This window comes from Eleginops maclovinus, chromosome 22, assembly GCF_036324505.1.
Source record: "Eleginops maclovinus isolate JMC-PN-2008 ecotype Puerto Natales chromosome 22, JC_Emac_rtc_rv5, whole genome shotgun sequence".
Lineage (NCBI taxonomy): Eukaryota > Metazoa > Chordata > Actinopteri > Perciformes > Eleginopidae > Eleginops > Eleginops maclovinus.
This window is the reverse complement of record NC_086370.1, coordinates 20,532,533-20,549,600: the sequence shown is the minus strand read 5'-3', so window position 1 is coordinate 20,549,600 and position 17,068 is coordinate 20,532,533. Positions and strand designations below refer to the sequence as shown.

General features: G+C 40.6%; 1 protein-coding gene across 4 annotated transcripts in view; it reads left to right on the top strand.

Moving 5' to 3' along the window:
• Nucleotides 1-66: 66 nt before the first annotated feature.
• Nucleotides 67-17,068, top strand: part of LOC134858623 (inactive ubiquitin carboxyl-terminal hydrolase 54-like) — a 32,610-nt gene continuing 15,608 nt past the window's right edge. For 3 of the 4 annotated variants that reach the window (XM_063874604.1, XM_063874603.1, XM_063874600.1), the window contains exons 1-8: nt 67-295; nt 10,901-11,526; nt 15,288-15,380; nt 15,462-15,596; nt 15,769-15,882; nt 16,064-16,146; nt 16,703-16,805; nt 16,917-17,063. In XM_063874604.1, the coding sequence (XP_063730674.1) occupies nt 11,332-11,526; nt 15,288-15,380; nt 15,462-15,596; nt 15,769-15,882; nt 16,064-16,146; nt 16,703-16,805; nt 16,917-17,063 (870 nt within the window). In that variant the 5' untranslated portion in view covers nt 67-295; nt 10,901-11,331. Of the gene's footprint in view, nt 296-4,908; nt 5,030-10,900; nt 11,527-15,287; nt 15,381-15,461; nt 15,597-15,768; nt 15,883-16,063; nt 16,147-16,702; nt 16,806-16,916; nt 17,064-17,068 lie in introns of those variants that run through there. The other variant, XM_063874601.1, reaches the window with a different exon arrangement.

Here is a 17,068-nt window from a genome sequence, read left to right as displayed (position 1 = left end):
AGGCTTACGGATGCTTCCCCTTTAAGAAAACCAGGAAGTGCATTGGAGTAAAAAGGGGGCGCGAATCAAAGAGGGGAGGCGCTTAGTGAGGAAACAGGTGTGTGTGCTGACAGAGATGATGTCATTTCGTGTCTGAGTCACCTGGGAGACGGCTGGCTGTACAGAGAGAAGCGTGAACAGAGATAAAAAAGGAGGAGGTGCTTCATCACTGCTGTTTGTCCCCCGAGGAAGAGGAGTATAAGGAGAAAGAGGAGGAGGAGGAGAACGAGGCATTTGACTACTGCTGCTTATCAAGGTGAGTGATTAGCGTTTATTCTCTATCCCCCACATGGACACCAAACTCCATTTAAAAATGTGCTAATTTTCACTTTTCCGATTGTGTGCAATACATAGAAGATATTATGTGTCACGTTTCTTCCAGTTCAGGCTTCCTTGTGAGTTCTGTGTGTATAGATGTTCCTTAAGATGTGTTTGTTGTCTCTTTGTATGTTAAAAAAACCCTCCCAAAAAACATAGACTTTTTATATATAAAACACCAAGAGACACTTTTCTTTTGGTGCATCTGTGGCTGCTCACTCTCACCAAACTCCATTCAAAAATCTGCTAATTTTAAAGTAGCCCTATTCTGGTCATTTTCAGGTTCATATCAGTATTTAGTTCCTCTCCTGGGACATGTCTCCATGCTTTAATGTTCAAAAAGCTCTTTATGTTTCTCATACTGTCTGTGCTGCAGCACCTCTTTTCACCCTCTGTCTGAAACTAGAGCCCAGTCTGCTCTGATTGGTTAACTGGCCGACTCTCTTGTGATTGGTCCACCACTTGAAGATGTCCCGCCCCTTAGCCTATCACGTAAAATGTTTCGGAGAACTAGCCAATAGAAGCGCGAGTGTAACGTAGTGATGTCACTATGTTACTTACTTAAGTTGCCCTTTCAAAAGCAGGGCCTTAACTTGTAAAACACACACTACAGCATGTCACTGGAGTATTTCCCCAATGTGCTGTTAGCATGAGTAAAGGATCTGGCTTCTTCCACCTCTCATTATATATGTAAAAACATCCAGCAGACAGTATTCTCTGCAGCTGCACGCTGGTTTCGTGGTCAGTTTGGCTCCAGTTAGACGTCCCTCCCTGTTTTTGGTTTGCTGTATTTCTTTGGATCAAGCAGACTCTGCATGTTTATTTGTTTTGGGAAGCTGCATTTATTCTGGATTATTTAAAACATCTTGCTGCTTTTGCTGCATTTTAAGCTTTTGTTCTTGCAGTCCTGGATCATTTCTGTCCTCCATGTTTGACTCTCACTTTGCTAGCATCTCTGACACTAATGTTTTACTCAACAATTGTATTTGTCGGTGCTAAGCGAGCACAAATCATTGGGTTTTAAAGATAATCTAGAAGTTAAAATAATAAGCAGAGGTAGAACACAAAGTAGCCGCTGGTGAAAGTTGGGCTTATTTTAGTTATTTACTTTACACACTGCCATGAATCTAAAGTAAATGCACTTATTTACTTTCTGTGTGTGTGTGTGTGTGTGTGTGTGTGTGTGTGTGTGTGTGTGTGTGTGTGTGTGTGTGTGGTACCATCATATGACTGGAAAAGCAAACAGTACAGGTGTAATGCAGAGGGTGATGTCATGCCGGAAGTGGACATAGTGAAGATAACACACACACACACACACACACACACACACACACACACACACACACACACACACACACACACACACACACACACACACACACACACACACACACACACACACACAAACTGTCTCATATATGCATGGTGTCACATGGCACTTTTAGTATTTAACCATTAGTGCAATAAAATGAGACGGATCACAGGTAACAGGTGTCTCTTGTAAAAGGTCACGTGATATGAAATTAAAGTAGTTAGACATTTACCTAACGTAATATCTGTGTTCAAACCTACAAGTCATGTGTTCCACAGGCTAACATTGTTATGTGTGGACTCAATTACGTATTAGCAGGACATTTAAAAATGTTTATATTGTCACCGTAGCACCTTTTGACACAAAGGTTAACGAAACATTATTTTGACGGGATTTAGACATTTTTACAACTTCCATTTTCACCTTTTGTATTTAGAATCTGTATTTAGTTACTAATGTTAGATGTCAGATAAACATATCAGTAAAAATACAATATTTCCCTGTAATGTAATAGAGTGGAAGTATAAAGTAGCATAACATTGAAATACTCAAGTACCTCAAACCAATCCAAGTACTGTGCCTAAATGTAAATGTGTGGTACTTGTACTCTACTTGAGTAAAAAAGTTCCATTTTGTACTTCAGAATCAGAATACTAATTTTTACTGCACTATGATTCTCTAACAGCTTCTCTTATTCTCTAAGAATAATAACTCATAAACACGATACATCAAAAGTGTTAGTGATGATACATTTTACTAAAGTATTTGTGTACTTGTATCCTGATTCACTGTAAGGATGTAAACATGTCCTCCATAGGGGTCGAAATATTCTCATCATTAGAGTTGTTTATTGTTTTCAACAGTCTTTGGAAACGCAGCAGGGTTGAACTGGTACACACACACACACACACACACACACACACACACACACACACACACACACACACACACACACACACACACACACACACACACACACACACACACACACACACACACACACACAGACAGTGTCTCTTTGTTTCTGAGTGCCAGTGAGTGCAAATTGTATGTTATATAACCATCAAAAAAACATTAAGCGGGATTCAATGATACACCTCACTGAAAACTTCTGTATCGACGTGTCTTAACTACCCAATATTAAGTATTTATAAGCCTTAATCTTATTATTAAACAGGAAATGTTTGATTTGTGTTCAGAATAACGAGGAACTTATTAATTCATACCCTTGTCTCATACAATTGAATGAAAATTGATTGTTTAATTCGACTGTTTGCTTAATAGACCTGAATAATAACTATGATGGCCTCCTGATCTTTTCTGTAGCGCCACCCTCAGGACAAACTTGTATTTGCACAGGTATTTTTTATAGAGTACTGTTGACTTTACCAGATAACGTCTGTTTACTCAGACCTGCTCCTGCACAGTGATAAACGTCACCACGTCATGTTTCTGTCACACTGCGCTGGAAACTCTCACCGGGAAGTATAAATGAGCCAAACCTTTTCCCTTTGCTGGAAACTGTGAGAGATGCTGCTGCGTGTGTTTTAATCTGCAATAAAAACTTAAAAAGTGATGCAGTGCCATCTTTGGTGCTCTTCCAGTGGAGAAAACAGGATGGTTTTAATGCCACATTTAGGGTTGCATTTAAATGAAGAAAACATGATGCATTGCCACATAGACTGCCCGATATGCTAGACTTCCTGGTAGCTGTTGACCCAATGCATGCGGCTTTTATCTTTTAAGCCCACGATAAAATTGATAATCTGTAATTTAATCTGTGGATCACAAGTGGAGAGCATGGATGTAGACATACAGCCTAAAATATGTATTTTCAGATGTCAAAACATTATATTTTTTCCTTAAAACATCTGACAAGAATTACATCAAAACTAAATGTTTTCTGACCAAATACATGTAACCTGACTCTACCAGCTAGAGAAATGTTTCTTTAGCTATAATATAAATAATAATAAGTGTGGAGTCTGTCTGTAAAGCCAACTTTAGCCCAGTTTAACAGAAACCAGGCTGAGGAATGTTTGTGGTTCAGATCTTTTCTCCACCCAAACACTCTGTGAAGCTCAACATGAAACAAACTGCGTCTTCATGTTGTCTTACATTTCATTAAACAGCATGCATTCATTTTTAACCACACTTTGACTGCATGCCATTTCATGTTTATGCTGTGTTTTTATAAACAGTGCTGGATGTGGCAATAGTGGGAGAACATCTATATTTTATAAAGACATTTGATTATGCATACTAAATGATAAGCATTAATAAATTAAATGTAAGAGGAAAAGACAGGAAGCTAAAACATGTCCATTGCTGTGTGTCTCACTGTTAGAGCTCTGATTAAAGCATAATTTGTAAGTAGTTTGCTAATTAAACTCCTTCTGTAGCTGTATGAAGACACAGCATAATGTGAGTTTTATTCATACTGGATTTATGGGCTAATGTTAACTAAAGTAAGCATGCAAAAGCCTGAGACTGTTTATGTTTTAATCTTTCAAATAGTAGGGTTGAAATGGAGGCAATTAAAGGTGACATAGGGGTAGTCATTTAAATATAAATGGTAATTAGTGGTTGAAGTAGTCCTTTGATAAGTGAGAATCAAATATTTTCTGAATACTTAACCTGTGAATAAATGTGAATGACATTTTGTGTATAATATGTATAATTTAGAGGTTCATTATAATAAACACGTTGATTAGATATAGAGTCCTCTCAGGGTGTGTTGTGGCAGGCTGCGGTGGGCTGTTCCTAATGTGATCAATACCCTGATCAATACACACACACACACACACACACACACACACACACACACACACACACACACACACACACACACACACACACACACACTTTGCTGTTAAAGCACAACTTCAGCTCACAGGTTAACTCCTTAGTGACTTTATTTTTAACACTGGTGATTTCTGATGTTATCTCTTCATCAGTGCACCCAAACTCATGTAATAATAACAATTGATAAGAATAAGAATAACTATTATTTATTTATTTCACTTTAAGTACATTTTGCTGATAACTTATCTATATGTAAAGGCAACCTAACCTTTTGAATTCAAGACTATGTAAGTATTTCTAGTTACCACTTAAGTGAAGTATCTGAATACTTTAATGCAGTTTAATGTATGAAACTAACGCACACACACACACACGCGCGCGCTCACATGTTGACACACACGCACGCGCTCGTGCTTGCGCCCATCGCTGCAGGTAGTAGCCCCTCCCCCTCCTCCTCCGTGCTGCCGCTTTAAACACAATAACCGCCGCTTCTCCCGACCAACCGTCCTCAGGGCAGCCGAGATTCATGCTTCTTCTCCGGGGTACAACTCACAGGTGAGCCGCTTGTCAAACCGCCATGTTTTGTTTTCCTTTCTGTGGGTAGATTTGAAAATTAGCAGCCGTTACTCCTCTCATCCAACCGGCGTTAGCTAATACTACGCTGTCGGTTACAAACACGGAGCCCGTAGTGACCAAAACACAAACCGAATTAGCCGTTTTTGTCTTTTTATCTTAAAGAAACGATAAAATATTCGGGTTAAACCGGATTTGGGATGTTCTCCTGCCTTCATTGTTCGCCTTGAAGTTTGCTGGAAGTGATGTAATGCAGCCCCTGTTCTTTCTGCGTAGATCGAGCACCTTCTGCGCCAGACTCCGTTAAAAAACAGCAGGTTTTAGAGACTCTTTGCTTTTTCAGCAATTATAAGGTAATTTAGCCTTTTATATTTCATTCTGCACAAGCGTCATTGTTTTTGAACGAAATCTGAAGTCCAAACTCATTTAGCCCCGGGTGTTCATCACTGTTTCGGACGTAGGGATGACAGGCAATGTAGGGTAGTTTTAAAGTGACTCATATTGTTCAGGAAAAGTGCTGTGAGGTAGGTCTTACCCCTGCCGAACTGAAGGATGGTTCATATGGGTGTGTAAAAGTAACTTATAGACAGTGGTGGAAAGTAACTAAGTACATTTACTCAATTCTGAGAGACTTGTAGCTTACTTGAGTACTGAACTGTTTTGCTACTTTGGTAAATATTATACTTTGACTTCACTATATTTATTTATATATGTAGTTAGTCTGCACATTTGGATTAATAATGTGATGTATAAAAAACTATAGTATTTTGACTGCTACCCTGCAGTATACAAACTAACTGCATATTTACTAGCTTTGAAATGCATCAATAATTATAATCCAAAACATCTAATATATTTGTTACTTTAAGTATATTTTGATGCTAATTCTATTTTACTTTGACTTCAGTAACAGTTTAAATGCCCTACCTCTACCTATACCAAAGTATTCCTACACTCTGGTAGTTCTTTTTTTACTTAAGTACAAGATCTGAGTACTTTTCCCACCTATGCTTGTATATATTCTTTAGCAAAGTAACTTTGGTGGTAGAATGAGATGCTCATTCCTGTGTGGAGACTCAGTTCTGCTGTGGGTTGAGACTCGGACTTGGTAACCGAAAATTGTTAGTTGTAGTGTTACAACATCAATCATCAGTACAAGTTTGGGTTTGCATGACAAAAACAGCAGAGAGTTTAAAAGCATATGTAGCTCTGGCGGCAGGAGCATTAATGCACAGACTTTGAAATGAATAGAGTGATGCATTACATGTGAGATAGTGTCGTGCAGACGCTGCGCTTTAAATTAAAGGCACATTATTCAGCAGTATTCATGGGAAAATAATGTGTTGAAAGCAGGAGGAGGAGCTCCTCCCAGTCTGCATGATTTACTGGTTATTCACTCCACTGGTGGAAGCTGCTGCTGGAGGAATGTGGGGAAAGTAAATTAGAACAATGCTTTCACAACAGGGGAGGTGATGCAGAGGAAACAACTCTCAGGCTCTAAACAATGAGGAAAAAAAACTGAATTTTAGAGGTTTGAAAATTCACATTTGAAAGATATTTGGGTTTTCTACTAAGAAATACATTTTAAATGTGTAGTTACAAAATGTGGAAGTAATTATATTTCAATCCTACAATTCTTCATCTATTTCTTTCTTTAAAATCATCAAATAATCAAACCAATTTTTGCATTTTTATTTTTTGCGTTACTTGGTCTTCAGCGAAATTAACCAATTTCAATAGTTTTCACTTTATTTATTATTATTATTATTTTTTACCGCTAATTAAGAAGATGTAAGAGCATTTTAAAGATGCATTTAGTTATTATCTCCCTTATTAGGAGATTTGTTTAAGAATTACACAAAACTCCAGATTTAAGTGTTTTTTTATGACTTATTTCTGCACAGAATTATGGAAGTTTACTGGCATTGGTATCGGCTACTGAACATCCCTAATACACAGTATCACAGTATAAATATTTAGCTTAGTCTCTGGTTACCTCCATATTGACTTTGTGATTTGTTTTCACTGATTTAAGGATTTAACGGCAACTGTGATGTGAAAATCATAAGTCTTAAGCTTCTTCAACAGTTAAATCTGGCTCTAGTATAGCATGATATTTTTTTTAGTTTCAGCCTGATTCTGTTTATGTAGAAAGAGCAGACTGCAGACGTCTCTGAGCAAAACGACACGATACTGGTTCCTCCTTTCACTCGGTGGAAGAGATGATTTTGATGTGCTCCACATTCCCAAATTCTCCAAGTTATTTTGGATGCAGCTGTGAAGGACGGCTGTATATTCATGAGCTTTCCTTTTTTTTTTCGTCATTAGGCCCCAAATCTTACCCCCCGACTCACTGCCAACGAGGTCAGCTTCTCTTCCTGTGCCCAGAAAGCTTCTTAGAAAATATTTCACTCTAGAGATGCTCTTGTGGAATAAATGTGATTTCATTTAAAATCCTTAGGAAACAAAAATAGGGGGATTTATTCTTCAATTCATGTCCAGGCAGCAAAGGCTAAATGACCTAATTTTCTCTCTTTAGGATAATCCGCCATCACCTCTCACTATTGAGTGTTTGCTCCATCACACACACTTCATTTTTAGAGATATTGATGTGCATGTGATGGGATAAACAGGCTGCTGGATGTGCTGCAGGAAAACTCAAATCCTTCTTTTTTGAGTTTGAATACCAAACATTAAAGAGGCCTGATAGTGACTTTACGGCGTCCCAAACACTCTGTCTGTCGTCCTGGTAGTGTTATCACAGCTTGCCCTACAACAGGGCCCTACATTACTTAATAGTGTAGAACACAATGTTTCTAGTTGTTGTATAACAAAAATCTCATCTCAGTTTGACAGGACTTGCGAACCGGACAGTTGCTCGTTATAGTTCCCGATCGGACCGAGTTCACAGTATTGACTGGTGGCCCCTCTTAGTCGACACTCATTACCTCAGGATGTACCAGGTTCTTTACTAAATAAAAACGAGTATACAAAGATGAATGCTAGGATAGGTTAAATGCAGAAGCTCCTGCAGTGCTGGGTGAGGATTGAACATGGATTCAATATGAATCCTTCATTTCCAGAGCAGGTAAATATGGATGCATTTGCCTTTTATGGGCAACTGTAGCTGTGAGTTAGATTGGTCTTCCACCAATTGTAAGGTCGGTGATTTCATACCCAGCCATTGAAATCAACATGTTGAATCTGAAGCCCAAGTGGCTCCTGATTGCATGGCCACAGCTGTGTGAATGTGTGTGTGTTATTGGTTTTCCTGAGCAGGTGACCTCTTGTATGGTATGGTGGTATGGACCGTTTTTGATCAAACAGTACTCTGTCTGTCTGTATGTCTGTCTGTCTGTCGGCCTGTCGGCTTGTCTATCTGTCGGCCTATCTTATGGCTTTATCCAAGTGTTCCCAGTAGTATCCCAGTGTTCTCGGTAAAATCTTAACATTCCCGTAAGAATCCCAGTGTCTGTTGTCCGCAGAGCGGCTGCACAGAGCGGCGCTGATCCAGCCTGGCGTATTAGAGGTGATTATAGCACAGTTTGTGTGTGTCTGTAGACCAGTTTTGTTATATAACCAATTTTGTACAAAATGAGCCTCAGTGCTCACCAGGAGAGGAACTAATCCTGACACTCTGATTGGTCAGTGTGCTGCGAGCTACGCTTTTTTCTCCTTCAATTTAAAGTGCCAAAAAACCCACAACATTTATTAACTATGAACGTCACTATCTTAGGAGGAAATGAATATGTTAGTGTTATTCAGTGTGAATGTCACCAGGGTCCATTCATCTAATCCTGCTGGCTCCATAAGCCCCTAACTGTCTCTCTTTTGGTCTGAATATCACACTTCTATTCCCCCTAATTAACATTTCACTGGTGTTGATTCGACCTTGGGACCCTGATGTGTTTCTATAGGCTATAAAAAGCTGAAAGCTTTCAGGAGAAAGACGTTTTTCCTCCTCACAGGCAGCTGGAAACAGCTTCTCCACGCTTCATAAATGTCATCAAGACCTTTTGTCTCCTTTAACCCTTTCTACGCCAGGATCCAAACTCAGACAAAAACCCTTTATTGTGAGATGAGAATAAAGTAATAAATGTCTCGTTTTTACTCAGTCCGCAGCATTTTTTTGGTTTAACTTTTTTTAGTACGTGACACATTTCACAATATTTTATGACTCTGGATTGATGGTCGGTCAACTTATCCAGGAAACCCCCCCGATAAATTCATTAAATAACTGAGGAGAAAAGTTGAGTCTACAGAAGCATTTTAAACCTTGTTCTTGACTCTGATAGTGTTCCACTTCCTGTTGATGATCTGTTTGTTGTTGTTGACACTGAAAACTAACAAACAACAGCAAATAAAACACATTAAAGTCCTCTCTCTCAGGTACTCTCCTGCTGCTTTAAACTACAGAGCTGCTGCAATTAACAAGAAGACCCCCCCCCCACAAACACACACACACACACACACACACACACACACACACACACACACACACACACACACACACACACACACACACACAGACAGTCTAATCCTGTGCAGACAGTCTGATCAGGCTAATCCCTCCTCACCTCCCTCTGCTCTGACCGCCAGTTTACCTCCCTTACACACACACCCACCCACACACACCCCCACAAACAACTTTCTTACTTCTCTCTCTCTCTCTCTCTCTCTCTCTCTCTCTGTTGATTCATGCATGACATACTTATTTATTTTTTACAAAGAATTAGGTTAAATCCCCAAGTTCGAAATTTGAAAAGTTGTGAAAGCGTCTGACTCTCAGTCCTTGATGTTTACAAAGCATCCTGGGAGTTGAGCCGGGTTGACAGCTTTAGAAAAAGTCTGTTATCATTTTATAATTTTGTGTTCATGCAAAATGTTGGCATGAATCATGTTTTCATGCTGTGATCGTTTTTCTGAATTCATTTAAATCAGACTTTTACTAACCCTAAACCCTAATCCCCCGAGTCATACAGAAACTGATCCTGTCTAAGTAAACAGCCATTGATCTCACACACACAACGCTCAAGAGTGCAGAAGCTGAAGCTTTATTCTTGATGTACTTAAAAAGTTATTCTCTGTCATTATTTTATTCTTATTTACAGGTTGCATGCCCCCATAGTTGGGGAACGGCAGGGCATGCTTTGGTTTTAAATCTTTGATTAAAGTAATCTATATGAGCCCTTGACAATGTTTTCCTTTTCGTTTTAAGCAGCAAAACAAGATTGAATGATAACAGTACATCACGTTTATCCTTGAACACCAAATTTGCAGCTTTTAAAGTCTTAAAACATTTTCAATTCAAAAGGCAAATCCTGAATATTTTGCTATCCTTCACTAAACCTTTTGTTTCGCCCATCGGCACATGAGGGAACATTAATAAATATAACACTTTGAGACTCTTTGTGCTGGTTTTAGGTATTTTTTAAATGAGCTTTGTGACTTTGAGACACATGAAGCCATGGGTCCAGGTCTCATTAATAGATTATTGGAATTTAATGTTCTTGTTGTTGTATACAGCTGGAAAAAGTGGTACCTATTCTCTATGCAGGCTCATAAATAATGTAAAATATATGTTTGGTGAATACTCCAGAAACCTGATTATGTATTACCTGCAAAAATGTAACTTGTTTCTCCTTCCTTCCTTCCTTCCTTCCTTCCTTCCTTCCTTCCTTCCTTCCTTCCTTCCTTCCTTCCTTCCTTCCTTCCTTCCTTCCTTCCTTCCTTCCTTCCTTCCTTCCTTCCTTCCTTCCTTCTTCTATTCACATCCTCTCTACTTCCCTTTTCCTTCCTTCTATTCTTCTACCTCTTCCTCCTTCTCCTCCTCTTCCTCCTCTTCTCCTGCAGATCCTTCCTGATCCTGTGAGGATGAGTTGCAGTCACGGCTCAGCTGCACGTGTTGGCGTCTGAAAGCAGGGAAAAGGTCATCGTACCTGCAGCACGCCGAGGAACTGATCCTGGAAACACTCTGAGGATAAAGCACCTTCTGGAATATTAACCACTGACATTTCACACTGAGGATAATTATAATTTTCCCAATTTACAACAGAGGACTGGAGCTGTAACCTGCGATACTGCGGATTAGTTAAAGCCTACATTTTTACCTGAGGAATTAATTCGTATTTTTGGATCTTTTTCCCTGGGAGTCTGCATCATATTTTAAACTGTCCTCTCCACGGTTGGAGGAAATGGCGACACGAGAACCGACAGCAGGAAGTTGACTCCTGCAGGGAGCGAGGCCGAGAGAAGAGCGTGAAGTAGAAGAGAGAGCAGGGAAAATGTCGTGGAAGAGGAACTATTTTGCGTCTGGTGGAGGCGGTGGAAGTGGAGTTAGTGCCGCTGGTGTTGGAGGTGTTACCGGTGGTGGGATGCAGGGGATGCAGACGCCTCGCAGCATGACGTCCATCGCTCCCAGTAAAGGGCTGAGCAACGAACCAGGACAGAACAGCTGCTTCCTGAACAGCGCCCTACAGGTATATATATACACACACACACACACACACACACACACATACCTTTGACCGTGTTGTGACACATGTAGAGACGTCTGACAGAAAGCACCTGTTGTAGTGCGTACCTGCTGACTTCAGTGCTTGGGGGGGGAAACTGCGTTGGAACAAGGGCTGCAAAATGTATTGTTTTTAAAAAATGATATAATACATTTCAAACAAACACACTTTACAAGCATCAATAGTTTTAAAGCTTTGACAAATGTGAAAGTGGTACTGTTGCAGCCCTTATTTATTTTGGTGAAACATAAGGTCATGATATTGGGTTTTCCACTCGTTACAGAGCTGCTAACGCGGCTGCAGACTGTTGGTGACTCGTGCATTATCAGAGTAAAAAGTGTACCCTGTGTAAAATCTTTTTCCGTGTGTCAGTGTTACTCAGCAGTACTGCGGCTCCACCACAGTGCCTTTGAGCCAGACACATGGCTCCAAAATAACAACCTCCTCTGTACTTATGAGCCTGTAATGATCCTGCAACACCTCCCACACTGCACATTAAGGACTCGTCAGCTTTCTAAGGAGGAGGTGTGCAGTCAGTAATTATGGGAGCAGTAATTTACCCTGCAGGGTGGGGCTGCTGCTGCTGCTGCTGCTGCTGCTGCTGCTGCTGATCAGGAAACACTCATTACATCGTTTAACTGCAGCTCAGCAGCGACACACACATCAGTGTCTCCTATCATCAGAGAAACACTTAAAGTTGTGTTATTGTGCTGCCGCAGGAAGTGCTGTGTTAGGGTAAGCCCGAACGTTAACCTGTCTGGGGGTGCGAGCTCTTACAATGTAAAATATTATTTGTTTTTTTATCAATATATTCAGTAGTGAAATGGATACAAGAAAAGTAGATATCAGTCAATTATTGATGCCTTCTGTGTTCACATCAGAGTCTATGTTAATTAACATTATTTAGTCTTTCCTTGAGTTGGACAAAGAAATTCTGGACCGTGAAACTAGCGTTTTTCTCTAACCTAAGAGAGGAGAAAAGAAATGATAAGAAAACATTGCTGGATCACATAACATCAATAAAAAAAAAAGAAGAAAAACAAGAGGAAATGAGTTCTTATATCCGAGTTGGCTCTGAAACGTTTTTAATCCAGTAAAAAATAAACTGAAATCATATTAGGAACACTGTAAGAATGCGACAGAGGTAGAAAACTTTGAGAATCCCAGTCTCCACACAGTTTTTGAAGGATTTTACGGGGATTAACCAATGAAACACAGTGTACATTTAGAGGTGACTCATTCTCAGGTATCAGCAGGATCTGAACCCCCCACCCTCTGAGCCCAGTGTACCGTAAGGACTTCCTCCTGCTCCCCCCCACCCTCTCCGTTGGCACCCATCACAGTTTCCATTCGTCAAAACCAAAATGATGAGAAAGATGTGAGGCTGCAGGGTGAGTGGAGCAGAGGGTGAGGAGGCTCAGCAGTTCCGACATTTGATGAAAACAAAATGAAGGAGAAGATGATGATCGTGGTAACAAGCAGCTGCTTACACAACTTCATCTTCCTCATCCTTCCTGCTGCTCTCTGAGAGCAAAAAACACTTGAGGGAAAAAATGTAACTCTGATCCTGGGCTGCTGTTGCTGCTTCGTCCTGAAATGCTTAATGACTTTAAAAGTTGTTTTTCTTCCTGACTCAAAAGGGGAACAAAAGACACCAAAAACTATCTAAAAACACCCAAATATATCGGATTTGGCCGAGAATCTTTTGTACTTTATTGTCTCAAATCACAGTAAACTTTAATATGAGACAGAAGAAAACCGCGGGCTGTGAAAACTGTAACAGGATTTTTGTTGAACTTCTTTCTTTTTATAAACTATAATCAACTAATAACTGCAGATTTAGTGTTCAGTATTTGTGTGGTACTGAGGGTTTTCACCTGCAGGAACAAAGCAACATATTGGACCCGGTTGGGGGGTCAGGAAGGAGAAAACAAACGCACCCAAAGTGCTGACACCACAGTGTCCTGCACTGAGGTCTCGCCACATTCACACCTCACTGCTCCTTATCCGACACACCTTCTGTCATATGGAGAAGAAACGGTTCTTTACTCAGTCTCTGTTTCTTCCTGGCTCTTTTTTTTAAACCCTTCTCATAAATAAAGAGATGAAAAATTCCTCCCTGTCTGGATTCCTGTCTCTCAGCAGGAGAGGGTTTACAGGAAGTATTGTTCTTAGAAGCTGGAGCCAGAAGTCTAAATAATCTGGGTTTATCGGAGAGAAACAGAATAAATAAATTCTGAATGAAACACTGCAAGTTTATCAAGCGTGAAAATGTGAAATAATAATTTGCGGATTGTGGGTTACTGATCCTGTTATGTAACGTCTGACTGCTCAGCTTGAGAAAAATAAGGCACTGTAGAGGCAAACAATACAAATCTAAAATATCTTGAAAGCGCTGAAATTTTGAATGAAGAAATGAATTCTCAGTTCCTTATTTTAAGTGTTAATGTGAGTTTTTAGGGTGTGCATTACATCTGATCCCCACATTATTTTTGCAAATAAATGATGCTTCAAAGAAGGTTTTTAAATAGTTGCAGCTATGAGAACATTCTAATGTGTCCACAGCATTGTACGGTCACTTTTGGGATCAGATCCTTAACTTTATTTCATTAAAATAGGTTTAGATGACTGATGGACGAAACTATGAAAATAGATCAGGAATGTAAAAGGGGCAAAAACTTCTCTCAATCATATTTGTGACAAAATATCGAGGTTATCTACACAAAAAAAACATTGAATTCAGTTCAGCCAAGTTAAGATTTGATCAATCTTATCAATGAATCTGCCTTTTTCTAAATGCATTAATTGCTCGTTTCATCCAAAATTCAAAGTCAGATTCTCCATCAGACTTTCATCCATAAAGCTGGCATAACATTTCATGTTATTGGGTATTACAAGGTATGAAGTGCTCTTAAATTAAACTTGGTGAACCCTGAAGAAACCCTAATGGAGTATTTAAAACATTTATCATATCAAATAATATCTTTCAGTATATTTGAATAAAGACCTCATAGAGTGAGAGGAACATTGTGACATCTGTTCTCTGACACATGCAACATCATGCCTTGTCACACACACACACAACACACACGTCTTATGTCTTGTGTTTTTGACAGCTCCTTTCGCTCTAACACACTCCTGTTCGTCCTCAGGTCACAAAACTAAACTTCTCTCCGATTGGCCGGCTATGGTCGTGGGTTGGCTTGCTGACAGCTGATTGGCTGGTAGCTGTTCTGATGAAAACATGTCATATTAAGTCAGAGCAGCATTCCGATTTTTCGTATTTTAAGGTCTCAGATTTCTGCTTTCAGTCTCTACTACTCTCTGCAGAGCTGAGCATTTAAAGAATGTGGACTCTTTCTTAGAAACCTTTCTTGATTTGCTCTGGCTTAAATTTCCAGATTGAACGGCCTGTTAATTTTCATTTTGAGAGTTTTTCAGGCGATCAAATCAGGTTTTTTTAACGTGGACGTCTTTATTTCCTGCTGTTTCTCTGCTGAGATTTTGGGATCAGATCTTGGCACGTAGAGGTGATCACTGCTGTAGGAAAATAGTTTGGACTTTGTATTTCCTCCTGCGGCGGTGATGATTAAAGCACCAAGACATACATTTGCATGATAGTATCTCCAATTTATATTTCCTGAATGATGCTGTAGCTGTTTGGCATATGTCTATACAGCCTTTGAATCTTTATTCCATTGTCTATTTCATATTGTTTGTTTCAGGTTCTGTGGCACCTCGATATCTTCAGACGTAGTTTCCGTCAGCTCACCACTCACAAGTGCATGGAAGACTCGTGCATTTTCTGCGCTCTGAAGGTGAGAGTCCTTTAGACCCCTGAAAGTGATCCAGGAGCGTCCTGTCTCTAACTCTCTCTGTCCCTATGTATGTGTCTTTAGAGCATCTTTGCCCAGTTTCAGTACAGCAGCGAGAAAGTGTTACCGTCGGACGCTCTTCGCAGTGCGCTTGCCAAGACCTTCCAGGACGAGCAGAGGTTTCAGCTGGGCATCATGGACGACGCTGCAGAGTGCTTTGTAAGATCACACACTTCAAAATAACTCAGGGGTGTATTCACCTAAGGGTTGTGCTCCTAATGCATGTGCTTGACCTGCAAACTTTTGACCAAAAGATATTCCCCCCTGACTGTAACCTCAGGTATTTGAAGGTGTTATGTTTTAACCAGAATGAATGTTTCGGTTCCTACAGGAGAACATCTTGATGAGGATTCACTTCCACATCTCAGACGAGACAAAAGAAGACATCTGCACCGCCCGACACTGCATCCCCCACCAGAAGTTTGCCATGACGCTTTATGAACAGGTGAGACGGAGACAGGTTAACCAACCATTGCATCATTACCCATTCATTTTATTTCAGAGATATATTACTGTTAGATCTCTATCTTCATCTCTTTTCTTTTCCATAATGATTTTGATGTAAGAGCACTGTTTCAAGTTCAACTCCAGATGTGACGTTAACGTTATGTGTGTGTGTGTGTCAGTGTGTGTGCAGCAACTGTGGAGCGTCTTCAGATCCTCTGCCCTTCATTCAGATGGTCCACTACATCTCCACCACCTCCCTGTGGTAAGTGTGTGTGTGTGTGTGTGTGTGGCTTTCATCTCAGAAGAGGTAAGTTGAGGCTACACACACATATTCCTGTCGCTAGGTTACATTTCAGGGTCCCCAAGGCAACCCACTAATTGCTCCCTTCATCTACACACACACACACACACACACACACACACACACACACACACACACACACACACACACACACACACACACACACACACACACACTGTGATTTGTGTTTGTGTATAATTGTAACTGTTCTTCAGATTAGCGTGTTGTAAACACACAGGAAGTGCGTCAACCATTGTGCAACCGAACCAGAAAGAGGGAGGAGGTGTTACAATGTTTTGCCACTGCAATGTCAAGAGCTGTGGCTTCTTTCTGTGATTTGAATGAATGATTCAAAAGCGACATAAACTTAAGCTATGAAAATCACATCTCTCCTTTCACCACCTCCCTCCTCTCCTTTCCACCTCCTTCCCTCTTCATCATCCTCTTCCCTTCTTTTTCCACCTCTTTCCTCCATTCTCCATCCTTTCCTCGCGGCCCCTCTTCTCCCCCTCCTCAGTAACCAGGCAGTGAAGATGTTGGAGTCGAGGGAGAAAGCGACTCCCGGTATGTTTGGGGAGCTGCTGCGTAACGCCAGCATGGGAGACCTGCGCAGCTGTCCTGTAAGAAACGCCACATCAAAAACACTGCAATAAACACCCAAGCATTACTCTTCACAGTCACTAAATGTTGCTCCTCCTCCTCCTCCTCCTCCTCCTCCTCCTCCTCCTCAGAGTGCATGTGGCCAGCAGCTCCGGATTGCCCGGGTTCTCCTCAACAGTCCGGAGATCATCACCATCGGCCTGGTTTGGGACTCGGAGCAGTCTGACCTGGCCGAGGATGTTATCCACACCCTGGGGACCTGCCTGCACCTCGGAGATGTATG